Below are 15,796 nucleotides of genomic sequence, written 5' to 3'. Positions count from 1 at the left end.
AGAGCAACATCTACCGAAGTGGACTACATTGGCGCCAAAAACATGGCCACTGCGAAAATAAAAAAGCTCCCTTTCAACTGTGACATTGAGAGAAGCAGGATGATAGACGCAAGTTAAGATCTGTGGTGGAGTTATTTCATTTTTTTTATTTTTATTTTCTGGACGCCTGAACCGATTTGACTTCAGTGCTGAGGTGTCACCCACTCAGGGATATGAGTCTGTCTTTGGAGTGAAAGCCCTTCCATGTGGAAAGCTTCGCTAGCTGCAAGTTTGGATTTGCTTTGCTCGCCAGCACTGCTGGGAACCTACAGTTCTCACGTTTCACGGATTATTCATCCACTCTGTGGGGGGGAGTTCATTGCTGAAAATGCCAGGGGGGAGTTCATTCGTAGGTAACACGTCCTCCTAAATTGGATCCTCCTCCCCGAGGGTTTGGATTTGTCTACAACCGCCTCTGCTGTCTGCTGGAGACTTGAATGGCTTTGTAAAAGGTGATTTCTGTGGTGTTTTTATTTTTTATTAACTTTGGTAAATAAACATGCCGACAAGCTCAATGAAATGTCACAGATACACTGTCGGCCAGTCAACGTAAGCCTGTGTCTACGGGGGTATTGATAAGTGCCAAAACATTAATAAGACACAAGTTTAAGTTCTGTGAACAAACTAAATTCAGCTCAGTTCGTCTTTATAGGTCCAATTTTTGGTGATATCGAATTCATTCAGAAATGACGTAACTTCAACTTTAGTTCGTCTCAGTCTGTTCCAACTAACTCAGACTCAATGCACTTGATTTTAGATCTGCATCCATTTGAAATTTGTGGCTGATTTCTGATGCCGTTTCACCTGCAAACACCCATTTGATTCTGATTCTGATTTCCGAAGCACGAGCAGGGATTTTGTTCAGCCTTTAGTGGACGGGCTTTAATTATTTACTAAAAGAGCAGAGGTGATGTCACACTGTGTGCAAAAGAACAAAGTTGCTATTTTAAAACACAGGATAGAGTTCATATTTTAAGCGTGTTTTTTTTCACCTTACCCTTGCAATTAGGAGAATTAAACACAGAAATCGCAAATGGGAACAAATGTTTCTGGGTTTATTTCTAAGACTATTTTGACTCGTATTTAACTTTATAACAGCCAGATGTGTAATGTTCAAAAGGATGAAACAAAGCACTTTTGCTGTAGTACGCTTGTTCAATGCGCTTAAGCGCTGTGGAAAATAAATAATTTTCACATCTGGAAGACATGACAACCACAATTGCAAAAGTACAAAATGGCATAATGGGGAAAAAACAAACAACAAAAAAAAACAGCACTGTTTCCTGTTAAATAGCATACCACGTTTTTGATTAATCTCTTACTAGTAGCAGCTAAATTGAGCCTCTTCAGAAATCCACAAAAACGAGCCTGTCACCATCCTGCCCACTGATTTTTCACCAATCAAGCTGGCTATGCCCTTCACCATGTTGGCTTTCAAAAATAAAGGCGACCTCACCGTACCAAAAGAAACATCGACTCAGCAGATTCGCACAAAAACAATATTTTGCACATCTTCCATTCCCAAATTGCTACCTTAAACATAAGTAGTTGTAATGGTTTTTTTAAGAATACAAATGGAGACAAATGTTTGTGCTGCAAAGATTACACCAAATTACATACATAGCATCTTCAATAGTTATGTAAATAGGTATTTAATGTGCAACTTTGAGCAAAGAGCCATGGTTAGGCATAACTCAGACTGCGAGCTGCTAGCAAAGTACTTCCAATGTAATCATTGTATGCTTAGAATATGCACCAATTGGTATTAATACTGCATATCAGACCTCAATTGACTTGGAACAATTTAGCAACAACAGTTTACAAGAGCTTACATGTTTTGAGAAGATGGTTGAATTTTCTTTCCTCAACACCGACTTCCACACCAAAGAGTGTTGAGCTTAGCACAACCTGGTAGGGTTTAGATCTGGCGCACTCACAGGTTGGTTGGAAGAAGATCAAATGCATTGGGTTATGTTTATCCAGTCACTATCCCATCACTCGTTTTAGTTAATAAATGTCATACGAAGTGATGTAAAGAACTTTAAGACTGACTTAAATCGGTGTAATCATTTTCTCGTTCATGTAATACTCTGTTCTGATTATGCACAATGCATTGATTGTCAAAATACTGAAATGTCTTCTCTTTAAAAAGAGATATTTAATTGTCTTTTGTTGTTTGTTCGACTGCAGGAACTTTTTGGTCTTCTGTTACTGGTCACCCGTCCGAACTGAGACGCTGCAGGACTTTGGAGTGAGTCCATCATGGCCGCTCCAATGTTTTTGCTCATGTTGAACTTTTCACTGGCCATGTTACTGGGCCTGACCACCCTGAGTGGACTGAGCTCATGCCCGTCGGGACAAGTTTCAGCGCAGGTCTCTTCCAACAACCAGAGCACAGATTCGTCTGTGTTACCAGAGGCGGCACTGGCAACACCGACGCCGGACCCAGAGCTACAGACGGACTCAACCGGCGGGAACCGCTGCTGGGGGTACTACGACGTCATGGGCCAGTGGGACCCACCATTTAACTGCAACGCAGGCATCTACCTGTTCTGTTGCGGCTCCTGCTTCTACCGGTTCTGCTGCCAGTTCAGAGTCCACAGTTTGGACCAGACCTCCTGTTCCAACTACGACACACCCGTGTGGGCAAACACCGGGAAACCGGGGCTGCCCGTCACAGAGGTCCACCAGGAACCCGATCGGGATCGGACCCACATGATCGTTTACATTATCTGTGGGGTGGTGGCCATCATGGTGCTGGTGGGGATATTCACAAAACTCGGACTGGAGAAGAGTCAGGGAGGTCAAACGGACATGACAAACTCAAGGTAAGACCGGAAAACGAAGGGTGGATGATTGAATTTAGGAATAATATTCGGCAGATGTATGTTCAAGCAGCAAGTTACTGCAAAGGCAATTGATGAGAGTCCTCTGGTTCAGTTTCTTTAGAACATCATTGGCAAAAATACTAGTTTTTGGAGAGATTTTTAGGCGGATCAGAGTTTTTTTAGTCCGTTTTGGAATTAAAATTTGCATTCACACTGCCCAAATCAATCGGACTTTCTCGACGAATGAATTAAGAGTCTGATTCAAGAGGACTAAACAGTGCTGGTGTGAATACACCCTTAATCACATATGAATCCAAAATCCAAACAAACACCAACGGCAAGATTCAATTCATACCTGATGAGTGAGCTATTTCAAAGCAGTGGTGCTACTGAGCAAATAATGAGAAATGGCTCAGACGCCAATGTCATTTCATGCTCTGCATTTCTTTAATCAGGTGTCAAAACGGCAAAAGCATATGGGCTCTACCGAAATTAAAAAGTGTGACACGAGAACTGATTGTCAGAACCTTAATATGACATCGTCAAACACAAAGTTTTAAGGCTGAGGCTGGTAAATTTCTGCCAACCGGATACAATCGCAGAAGCGCGCAGGGAGACCCAGAGACATTCAGTTCGGCAAAACGATGATTTCAGCACAGAAGTGAACTAATGGCGAGGGGAGGCGCTTCGGGAATTGCGGCACACGGCTCGCTGCGGTTCGTCTGTACTGGTGGTGCAGTTTCACATTGACGGCTGATTGATTGCTGTGACACAACTATGACTGTGGCAACGCGTGGGCTCCAGAGAGCAATGAGCAAAGTGAGGGTGGTTTTTAGGAAGGGTGGAATATCGAGCTGATCTGACTGGAAAGCAGCCAGTGGCTACTGCAGAGAGCAGGAGAGAGCGTGTTTGTTTGTGTGAGAGCGAGACAAAAGCCCGAAAGAGGAAAACGCAGAGGAAAAGTAAGGCACGCTAGGTGTGACTGGGCGTGACCGGTCAGCTGACCAAGCCAGCTGGACGGAGACGGACGTTTTGATGTTGATGGTGACTCAACATCAAAACGTCACATTGCAGCTACAAACTATGATGTATTTGGATTTTATGTGTTAGATCAACTCAAAGTTGTACATAAGTAAAATGATAAAAAGTATATATCCATGCGAGTTTTGCTGCAACCATGTCTGCCAGTCCTTTGGGTTATGGCTGCTCCAGCCAGTCTAGCGACTGAAATTTCAGTAAATTCTTTGAAAAATGTCTCAAGTTCATGCAGGCTGGACAAGAGAGTATGTGAACATCAATCTTCAAGTCTCTCCTGAATAGTTGGATTTAGTTCTGAACTTTAACTGGACCTCCCTAGCAAAGGAATGTGCTTCAATCTAATCCTTTTTTGTAGCCCTGGCTGTATGTTGAGTGTTGTTGTCCTGCTGGAAGAAAAAAACCTTCAACCAAACGACTCTCGTTTGCATTCTACGCATTTTCAGCCTCCAACTAGTTTTCTTCCTACACTGCCATGTTATTAGTGCAACTCATATTTCCATCTTTGTCATTCTTGCTCTTCGTAAAAGGAGTGTCCAACTATTATTTGTTGACAGATTCTCCTACCTCTTGGCTTCTTCTTTGAATAACTTGGTGTGACTTTGGCAATGGATTTTATTTAGATGTATTCCAGCAGAGGGGCTAAAAAAATTTACTATATTTTGTAAAAATTTGTCCTACATCTGGATATCACTGTGGTGTATGTCTTATAAATACAAACCAGAATTAATATATATTTTAAACAAAAACTAAAAAAATAAGTAAATGTACAAGCTTTGGCTATCTTTTGGTCAATACTGTGTAAATACAGGTTTGAATTGACATAGCGAATGTGCTCCTATTTTTGTTTTTATATTTTTACTCTAAAATGGGACAAGGGTCGCTGAGGGACTAATAGGCACAAAGGGGGAGAGATGAGAAAAATAAACCCATTATTAGAAAGAGTAAGGCAGAGAGAACAGAGGGCTGAAAGGAAGTGACACACGAGACAAGCTCATTTTACAACCCAGTGGACAACCACTGCTGTTTATTTTATATCTGCCAAAATGTGTGCGTGTGAGATATAGAGATGGAGAGAATGACACGAGTGCTAACCACTTTAACGATGCAGAGGCTCTGTTGGAGTGTAAAGAAGTGACAGAAGGACAAAAGGAGATAGTCATCCAAGATAGTTGAAGGTTTTGGTAAACATGGGCTCGGCTTGTGTCGCTCAGTTAATTTTCCACTGAGAGGAATCCTGGGTGGCATTTTACTCTTTCCCTAACAAAGTCTGTCTTGGCAAGCCTTGAAAATGGTGAAAATTTTGTCTTAAATCCAAGAGACTGCCTCCAAACAAGTGGTTAGTAATCCACTTGCCTTTGTAGCCCTCAGGGTGGCAATGGAACAGGTGTGCTACAAACAGGGTACCGTATTTTCCGCACTATAAGGCGCACCTAAAAACCTTCAATTTCCTCAAAAGCTGACAGTGCGCCTTATAATCCGGTGCGCCTTATATATGGACTAATATTGAGCCACAACAGGTCTAGCAACTACGGTAAGCAGCCGCCGACTTCATTTTCGCCCGTAGAAGAAGAAGCGTGCGGTGCATGCTGGGATAGTTGTCAGAATGCTGGTTGGTAATCTATTAATAAAGTTTGACCACGCCGACCGGAGTCGGACTGTTTTGCTGATATTCACTTTAGTGCAGCTCCATCTAGTGGATGCGTAACGTAACTCCAGCCTCTACTGTAACGTCTATTCTATGCGCCTTATAATGCCCTATATATGAAAAAAGTTTTAAAATAGGCCATTCATTGAAGGTGCGCCTTATAATGCGGAAAAAACTGTAAGTGTTATTTATTCACTTCCTGGCAATTTTTTATCTGAATGTAATTCAAGTTCAGTGAAGTGTGTCGATGTTTCCATTAACGTGGGAAAACGAGCTAGCAGGACTGAGCTCCAGAGGACATAAATAAAGACGTCTGGACTCTAAAGTCTTGCAGGCAGTTGCCAAATCAGACAGTTTATTAAATAACAATCATTAGATCAACAGACAGGAATTATGCCATGCCACTTCTTTAGTGCTACCAACTCTCCATAAATGTTTCAGGGTCTTATTTGTCGGAAAATAAGTGAATTATTTGCTGAATCGAATACAATCAAAAGAAAACGCAGATTAGGAAGTCGAAGAACTTTTGGACAATTCGACTCGATTGGCTGGGATTCGCAAAGTAGCCAATCAAGGAGTGCCATTTATTTTCCTCTAAACGTTTTGACTAAGAGAAAGTCCTCTTCTGTCAGGATCATAACATAGGTGAGTTTAGGCTGAAATGTGTGTTCCTGTATGCACATCTAACCCCAAAGCATCAACAGGTGGTAGCACCAATGAATGTTTTGGGTAGGCAGTCACCATAAGCATCTTAGCTGCTCATCTAAGCATGCACATTATGTACACTTTTCTATGCATTCTTTCTATTGTTCTTTCTATTGTTTACTGCTTTGCTTTTCTTTCTCTCTCAAGCTTTAGGTATGTCATATAACAATAACTCTTTCAACAACAAAAATATTATGCATCTTCTCACTGAATTACAGTTTTGCGCATATTTATGTATGTACAGGAACATTCCCGAGGCTTTGAGAGAGAAAACAAGTAGAACCATGGTGACGGATAGCTTGCAAATCATAATAGTCATAATATAAAATCACAAATAGACATTTGCAGGTGTCAGAGTTTCTTTTCTGACCGAGTTAAGACCCTTTTGTGGCGCTGCACTGGGGCGACTAGGACATATGGAGTGATTATATACCACCAGGCCCAATACAGGGACTACAGGCTTCTTCAGGGTGGAATTACCAAAACCAGATTGTGTTGTTGATCAAATGACGCCGAACAGATGTGTAGCCACTCTTTGGGAATTTTTGGTGACGGGATTATGAAACAAGCCCTTTAACAGAATCTTGGCTTTAGGGGAACAAACAACACAAGGCTGAGGGACGGGGCGCAGGCTGCCCGTCGGCTTACGCCGCAGCCAAAACAAATGACCTTGAGACGCAAGTCAGCAGCGTGACCATCAAACTAGACCGTTTCTAGGGAGAGAAAATGTTGTGGTTTATCCTGGGTTTTGATAGTTTGCACCCCTGTCAGTGTAAAACCAGCTTTACAGAACTTCCTCATGTTATAATTCAGTTATAGTTATCCCAAATATTCCCTTTCTTATGGTTTACCTTTAATAATTAGCCCTCCAAACCTTTTTTTTCTTTGTGTGTGGGCTAATTGAACGCTGTCTATTGCAACCTTCTCCATCCAGTCTACATGTATCATTAGAAGGAGTTAATCTTTTAGGACTACATAACGTGTTGTCAGTAAAATCAACTATATTTCTAAGGTGAGTTTGACAAATGTCGTCCTCCGATTTGGACACTAGCATTATTGTTACAAGTAAAACTTAAACTGATTGTGTTTAAACTGCTTTAATTAAGTGCAAATAACATATAACACAACTAAGTCACAGTTTTTAGGCATGAAGTGTTTTAGAGGCACATTTGTTTGAGACATTCACGTTCAAAGTCAGAATACTGATAAGAACCGGAGTAAAAGTTTAATCCATCTAGTGTTTTTAAGTCATGTTTCATCACAGCTGTCCCTTTTTTGCTGTGGAGAATTACAGACATTTTAATCCTGCCCCAGAGGGCTTTTAAATTCCTGGATGAGGTACCGGTCTCTTAGGTCTTCAAGCCACAAACTTTTGACTGAAGTCTTCTTCATCGCTAGAGCAGCTGGCATATAATTTGAGCTCACTTTTATGCTGAAGACTTTTGGCATCGTTATCTTCTTCTTGGATGGCCAAGAAGTTCTGCAACAATGCAGAACTCAAGAATGCATTAATTCTTGAGTTCTGCGTCTCTATTATGACATATTTTGGTATCCATTTGTTTCATTTTTGTTTCTTTTGCTCTGCAGACCACAAAACCCTTTTAAATTTAAAACTAATTGAACTTTAAATGTGTTTGCACCTACAAAGCAGACAAACGTGAATAAATTAATTTCACCAAGACGTTTAATCATCCCATGTAGGACACAAAAGGTTAATGAATGGTTTTCAGGTTTTTCTTTCAAGGCAACCATCTTAGGTAGAGGAAGGATCTGTTTTTTTTTTTTTTTTATGTTTTGGCAAATCAGGTAACCACTTAAGCCCTAAATGAATGTAATAAATTGAAATGTGCTCTTACACACACCTACACACACACCTTCAGACATCGTCTTCAGCAGCGCGCATTCACTTTACAAGCCAAATACCACTTATCATAAATAATTTCGCTAAGGAGCGACGTGTTCAAGGGCACACGCGATTAAATGTCCCACCTGGGACCTAAACAACCCATCCGTCAGCCGTTTTATTTCTTTAGTGCATTGTGTTTCATCAGCAGTGCTTTCTACTTGCTTTATTGTTCAGATGCAGAGGTACTTTTCATCATCGCCTGTGACAGCCGTTTGGAGTGAAGAGATAAACAAGCGCAGAGAGCTTGGCTTTCTCGTGACGCACTTTGAACGGCGGCCTGGCGGAATTAGCATTTTGGAGTGAGCTTTGTTTTATTATTACGTCTGTGTGGGTGGATGGAGGTCATACGTTACGCTGTGACACTTGACGACAATGTTGTCACTATCACTTACAGCAGGAGTAAAGATTTAAAGATGCATTGTGATAAATAGATGTTCTATCCTTTTTGAAGGCTTTCACAACTTTTACATTAACATTTCTAAGCAAAGTTGTAAAAGTTCACTTGCATTTAAAAAAGTATTTTCATGTGTGTGATTCTTTCCAACTGCATAACCTTCTTACTACCATACCGTCCACACATTGTTGCATATCTGCCTATTGTTTCAATAGAGGCAAAAGATGAGCTAATGCTCTAGCATTGGGTTTTTATACATAAACTTTACCGCACATAACTTAAGCTCCAGCTAAATTTGGATTGCTCAGTTTTTTTGTAACATGCCTAAAAATTCTATGAAATATTTCCTGCTTCTTGTCAATGTTTAAGACTACTGTCAAAATGTCAATCTCATGCTATACTACGCAGACACTTTGTCTACACCTCTGAAGCTGACCTTATCAGGGCAAGCCAGGAAACAGGGAAATTGTTTCCCCTTTTTATGACCACTTGAGGGCGCTCAAGGACTCTGTGTAGACCATTAAACTTTCATCCCCAGATTTTAGACAAGAAAAAAACTAAAACGTAAAATGAAACGTGGTAAAGGCAAAATATGTCAGTTCTGTTGACTCAAAATTTTAGTCCATATTCCTTAGATATGGCAAGTCAAATTTAAAAATTTTTTTTTTGCAACAACCACACTGTGTGCATAATATACACAAAATGTGTTTTGTAAATATTCCAACATGCATAAAAAACCAAACATAATCTGCTTTAGGTAAAATACTACAATGCCCAAAACTCCTTAAAAAGAGTTAAAAGTTCTTCAGCATTGGGAGACTAAACAGAAAATGTGTTTATTTTTTTATTAGCTGGATGTCAAGCATCTGAATTAACTTTTACAAAATACTTGAATTAGCATAGCAATGACAAAGTCAAAAAGTTTGAACTACTTTTAATACTGCTGCCAGTTTTAACGTTCTGTGAAGTACTGGAATATTGTCACGTAGGTTTTAAACCAAAGTTTAAAATTCTATTCCAGACATTTTTATTCATATGTCGAGTTGTGATTGTAACTCCAATCCAGGGGGAATGAATAATGTTATAATTGAATTATTCCTGTTATATTTGTCTTGCGTCAAATTATTATTGTAGCATTTGCAATCATATTCAATCATGTCGAATATTACTTAAAAGGTCATTAATTTCAGTAAACGAATGCACAAAGTTACACGTAACGGAGATTAATAACTACACACAGCCTGATGCTTTCAAGCCTTTATTGTTGTTAATTATGATGACTTTCATCAAACGGCTAATGAAAACATGGCATTTAAGACAATACTACATCAGACCAACAGCAAAAATAATTTCATACTGAAATATGGTGCTAATGAAAAATGTTTAATACCGACATTTTTTTTTCTTAGTACAAGTTGAACTGGTCAAACAGGCTTTTTTTCCCCCCCAGTCTTTAAGGAGTTTGTCTGTAGCCAGTTATTATTCATTAGCCTAGCATAAAGACAACATTAATTTTTATTTTTTCTTCATCTGGGTTGGGCAGAATTTAGAGATTGACCACAAAGTACTTTCTTAGCGTACATTCGTGTGCCTACACACTCCCAGTGCTGACGCATTCACACACTGATCGGTAGAAAACGGGCAGCGCCTGATGCGGGCAGCTGGATTCAAACTCACAACCTCCTGATTTCAGGAATAATACGCCACCAAATGAGCGACAGCTGCCCCCTCTTTCGTTCTCCACATTCAGAACAACCATTTCAGATTGCCAATTATTTCCCTTTTCATTTCTTGGCAGGGCCTTTCTGTCCACTCCTAACGGGGTCTCATGAATTAAACATGGCAAAAATCAAGCTGAACAAATCCACAATAAACGGCCAGACTTGTATAAAAAAAAAAAAAAAAAAACATTACAGAACTTTTCACAGGAATGCTGGCAGTAATGGGGACATTGAAAGTRTTGAACTGTATGGAAAAGGGCAACAGGTTTTTAAAATACATGGAATAAATTCATATAGCAAGTAATACAAATAAGGAAATCTACTTAAGGGAGATAAGAATACAATGAAGATTCAGGAGAGCAATGTCAATAATTTATATTTGTRTGCTTTACATTATTACTTCATCTAAATGTGAAAACTTGTCCATTCCTTGTATGACAAAAATCTTTGTTGCTTTGCAAAATGAATCTTTCTCCTGAAACATATAAAATATAATGTGCTGTGTAAAATATGTCGTGTTAGCATGAATATTGCTCACAGGAGCATTTCTACGTTATTTTTACCGCTGGAAGCACTGCACATATCTTTCATCTTCATCCTCTTACAATTCAACTTACGACTCTTTCTCTCATCACCCTTTGCTCGCTAAAACAGCTGTAAAATCATCATYAAAAAAAGAAAAAATTGTGTTTTCAGTCTTCTTTTTCCAATATTTAAATTTTTCTTTAAAAAAAAAAGTTCAAGAAAATGCCATTTAAAACCCCTTAGCCTGCCTGCATGCCGTTTTTCAATTCTACTTTCCAGGGTTGAGGGTTAAGGGGTTAACATGTAAAAAAAGAAAATCGCTACACTTCCTTTTATGCTATCAGATTATTGACATCACACAGTTGAATAAAATGCCATTACTCCGTAACGGTGGGTTTATTTCTGAGCTGCTGAGAGCAAACTTGTCATTTTTGCCTTTAACTTGGAGACTCTGAAGGAGTTTCCTTTTTGGGAGGGAAAGGAAGCAAAGAGAATACATCCCCATTTATCATGCTCAATGTACTTTGCTAACTTGTTTTTAGAGTGTACTCACTTTATTGGCGCACTCTAGTTTCAGAGGCTCTTTGGTATATTTGGCCGTTTACGTGAACATAAACTCTGGTAACATGTCGTCCAAAACACGGGCTCCATTTTCACTCCACTGATCCTGCTAATGGTCTTGTCCCAGCGTAGACTGATGCTTGTTCCAAGTCTTTCTGACAGGAAATCAACTGCTTTCATAGCTGTTGGCTGGAGCGCACAATAGCGAGCATTACATCTATCTGTCTGTCTGTCTATCTGTCTGTCTGTTCTCATTCTATGTTTTCTGTACTTTATTAATCCGTCTAAACCCTCGCTTTCAACGTACATCCAGCTTTAATTAACCAAAATATTGAATGACACCAAAATGAATGATTTTATTTTTTTTTAGTTTAAAAAGTGGACAACTGGAATATATAATTGAGTTTTAAAATGTAGTTTTAAAAAGAATAAAATGACCAGATATTTCTATTTTGCACTCTTCTCAATTTAAGCGTTGTCAATAAAAAGGATTGTCTAATTATCCTGGAGTTTCTACCTAATCGTTATTTTAGTCTTTTTGCAGATTTGAGAGGTTATTTTTGAATGACGTTACATCATTAAATCACGATTACTGACTTCAGTTCTGCTCCGTTCTCATCTCCCTGCAGCGCCCCGACTGGGATTTTAATAGATTTTGTATCAATTTCAAGATATTTTATTCTTGATTTTTTTCTTCTTTTTTTTTTTTTTTTTAAATCTCCATCTGCTGCGTCTCCTGTCTGAGAGAGAGCTCCGTAACAATCACCTCCCAGCTGTTATTTCCAAACGGGAACATTTCGACTTCGGCCCAGATCATATTTGCTCTTCTCAATTGGTGCGGATACTAATAACGACTCCCGAGCCAATGCGTTTAAGCTCCGGCGTTGTCTCCAAAGAGAGACGAGACAAAGAGGAGCCAGATGAGCGGAGACGAGGGGAAACCGAGAGGAACGGGATGATGAGGAACTCGCTTTAGTTTGGTTTTCTCTTTCATCTTCCACCCGTCGTCTTCTTCGTGTTCAGTTTGCTTTTCATATTCCCACGCCTGCGCTTGTTGCACTCCCTGTGGGCCTCCCGTTGTGTTGATCTCATTCCTTTTCCCCACTCAGATTTCTCCTCTGTTCTTCCACGCGGCCCGATTTCTTATCTCGCTGTACTTTATGAATAAAAACCTTCTGAAAAAAAAAAAAACTTAAATCAAAAGGAAGTCCCGCTGACCCTATTATTTATTAGCCCAAAGCACTTAAGCACAATAAAAACACTTAAAAGTTGTTGCGACAACCCACTAAGTTCAAGGCTGGTATTTAAATAATTCCTTTGCCTTTACTTGGAAAGCACGGTGATTCATCTTTTTCTCCCTAGCAGAGGAGAAAACATGGTGCATTAAGGAAAAACAAGGATATTTTMTACATGTTTCCAGCAGAGCCTTTTTGTGATTCAGTACTTTAAGCAAAACAGAATGTGTTCTTGTAAAGAAAAAAAATAGGTTCTCTGCAAATAAGATGAGAATTAGAATAATTAAATATTAATCTTTTTTTTTGCAGCAATCTGAAAAAAGGAGTTTGCTATCGTTGAAATGACTAAACCTGCTGAGTGCAGCGTTAGAAACAATGGCTTGCCTCAGTCTATTTTTAAAAAAAATCAAATCAGTTAATTATATATTTGTATAATCAATTATACAATGCATAAGATAATTATATAATTTCTAAGGTAATCATATTCGTCATCAGAGATTGGACGAATCGTTCGAAAATGCTTTGATCAGGAACTTGAAGTGAAAATAGGACAAGACTTTTTTCAGATGCTCCTGAAAGGCAGCTGGTTTTGCAGCAAGTAAACAATACACAAATAAGATGAGAAAAAAAAAACAAGAGGGCAGTCATAGTACAGTTACATAACACAAAGCAATACAAAAAAACAAACAAAAAACGATATTCAAAAGCKCTTAGAATCAAACATGCAATCCAGTTACTTCAGGTTCCACTGCTAATAAGTTCAGATAATGAGCTTTGTTTACCACCAGTTGTGTTATTGCATGTTTCCACTATTTTAGACGGCGAGTTTTTGGCCCTAATGTTGGCGTTGCCACACCAACAGATCAAAGGAACAATAAAACAAGGCATTTTTGTGAAACACCTGTTTATAAAAATATTTATTGTCATTTAGTTCCAAATCATCCTTATTTTGCTTCGTCCGTGGTGTAATAGACACTTCAAATTGTCATTTATTTGTTAAACCGCTCAAAGGAAAATTTAATTTGATCCAATATTTTGCTGAATTATTGGTAATGTACAGGAACACAGACAGCATGTTGAGATTGTTGAACCAGGTATGTAGAGGTGTAAGAAAAACGATTGGTACCAAGTTTTAAAACCTTCTCATGTTCACGGCAGCTCAGGTTGTCAGAACATATCAGGACCTAAAGACAGCACCTGATCGTACACCATGAGATGTACCCTAAACCTAGACTTCTACACTTCTAGGTTTGCGGTACTCTCTATGGACAGAGARAGTTTGAAAAGAAAAGAACCAAAATTTAAAGCTGGACTGAACTCCCAGACCATGACGGCTTCCTCTGCATGCTGGTTACGTAACGCGGCTGCGGAAAGCGCCGGGCTTACATCATCGACATCACAACTGTATCATTTTCTCATCTGCTAAACTCTGGCTGCCCAAACATCGCTTTTCGCCTCCGGCATTTCAGACTTCAAACTCCTATAAATCACAACCTGAAGCACGGATGTGCCGTACTCAACAACAACAGCAATTGAGAAGTAAATCTAAGAAGCACCAAAATAAGGTAAACGGAGACTTATTCTTCTTACTCTTAAATTTGTGGCCAAACAGATTCACATGCAGCTCACAAAGACAGAAAGGTTGATCATCCAACCAGGGACCTGTTGTTGTTGTTGTTCAGCCTGGCGAACGGCAACGGGATCCAAGAAATACGGCGTTTGCGTCAGAACCAGTCAAGGCCTCCATTAGTGTGAATTTTGCTGTAGACACGCCAAAACGCACATATGCACAGTCATATTTGGCAGCTGTCACCCAATCGATATCGTTCCAATTATACTGATGCTGGTATCAACATTTCAATGTCAGCGTGACGCAACACGAATGCCTGCCAAGAGGAAGCCAGCCACTGCGAGGAAAGAACGAAAGGAAGAGAGAACGAAGGAGGGAAGGGAGGGAGGAAATGAAGGAAAGTTGATGATGGAGTAAGCATAAGAACGATGAGAGGGGAAAAGACTTTGACGGCGTGCCCTTGAGCTGGAGTGAAAACAATATAACATTCCCCGAGGGAGACGGTGAAGTAACACGGAGCCAATTGTAAATGACAGAAGTGAGATTTCTCATTTCTACATGGCAGCCGTGATGGTCAAAATGCAATACGCCTTATCCATCTACTCCTCCCTCTCTCCTGTCATCTCATTTTCAATTCATCACCTCCGTCCCTGCTGCTGCTTCACGCTCCTTCCTTCCTGTGATGCCACCGTCCGTTTCCTCCTCTGCCGTATCCCTCATAAACTCTTCAACATGTCTGCCACCTCTGCCGTTTGACCTAAAGTTGGTGAAATGTAACATTTCAAATCGCCGGAGCGGATAATGACGTCCAGTGTCTCCAAAAGTTGTGGTTTTCCTAAACGCCCAAACTTGCCTCAAATGTCGACGCTGCCTTCCACTTGATCCCGACGTGTCCGGTTGATCAAACCGATTACCCCCGACGACGATCGGAGGCGCCACCTCTCAGCTCACAGACACGCGCTTGGCACTGCGGGCTCCGAGGCAAGCTGTGCCGAAGAGCGAAACAGACGTTTAAATGCCGTTTCCGCTATATGAACCGATAACACCCGAAAACACAGGGAACAGATGGAGGGGAGTAATTGCAGTAAAAGACGAGAGATAATTTCGTAGCGGTTATGTTAAGGCTGCGGTATGTTCAGCTTTTCAAGAAGAGCTGGTGTGAGCAGAAAGGCTGTGTTTGCTTAACGAAGCTTGATACATTAACAATATATTACTGAACGTAATCGCTCATCTGACGCTACACGTGTAAATAATGTCACGTTATTAATCCAGATGTTCGTTATGTGTGTTTTTCCGTGCCACGCTCATTCATCCCTGTCTTTATTCACCTGCCTTTGTTTCACTGAGGCGCAGACATATTGAAACAGGAAGTGGTCATCACCTTAATATTCCTCATCAGAACAGATTAATGTTCTTTCTAATAAAGGGTAGTCATTAATAAATTGTTATATTTGATCACTTGGATTAAATTGGAAATCTGTAGCTAAATATAAGATAAATATTTTTTCAATGTTTTTTAAAGGTTTGAATTAATTTGGTTATTTGATTGGGGACTCTATTAGTTGAATTAAATGTATCAAAACATAAAAAATGTCTTATTTTTTAAATAGTTTTTTTCTCCGTGATAAA

At 39.8% G+C, this 15,796-nt stretch overlaps 1 protein-coding gene and 1 long non-coding RNA gene across 2 annotated transcripts in view; one reads left to right on the top strand and one right to left on the bottom strand.

Annotated features, from left to right (window-relative positions):
* The first annotated feature begins 6 nt into the window (after positions 1-6).
* Positions 7-15,796, top strand: part of LOC103468563 (protein shisa-9) — a 92,059-nt gene continuing 76,269 nt past the window's right edge. The window contains exons 1-2 of the mRNA XM_008415697.2: positions 7-491; positions 2,230-2,867. Of these exons, the coding sequence (XP_008413919.1) occupies positions 2,302-2,867 (566 nt within the window). The 5' untranslated portion in view covers positions 7-491; positions 2,230-2,301. The remainder of the gene's footprint in view (positions 492-2,229; positions 2,868-15,796) is intronic.
* On the bottom strand, positions 9,798-14,923 carry LOC103468562 (uncharacterized). The gene is made up of 2 exons (XR_001776882.1): positions 14,810-14,923; positions 9,798-12,720 (listed from the first exon to the last, which is right to left on the bottom strand). It is a non-coding gene; the product is annotated as an uncharacterized LOC103468562 (long non-coding RNA).

Source organism: Poecilia reticulata, linkage group LG8 (assembly GCF_000633615.1).
Source record: "Poecilia reticulata strain Guanapo linkage group LG8, Guppy_female_1.0+MT, whole genome shotgun sequence".
NCBI classification, from domain to species: Eukaryota; Metazoa; Chordata; class Actinopteri; order Cyprinodontiformes; family Poeciliidae; genus Poecilia; species Poecilia reticulata.
Note: the sequence above shows the minus strand (reverse complement) of the source record. Positions and strands in the feature narration are given on the sequence as shown.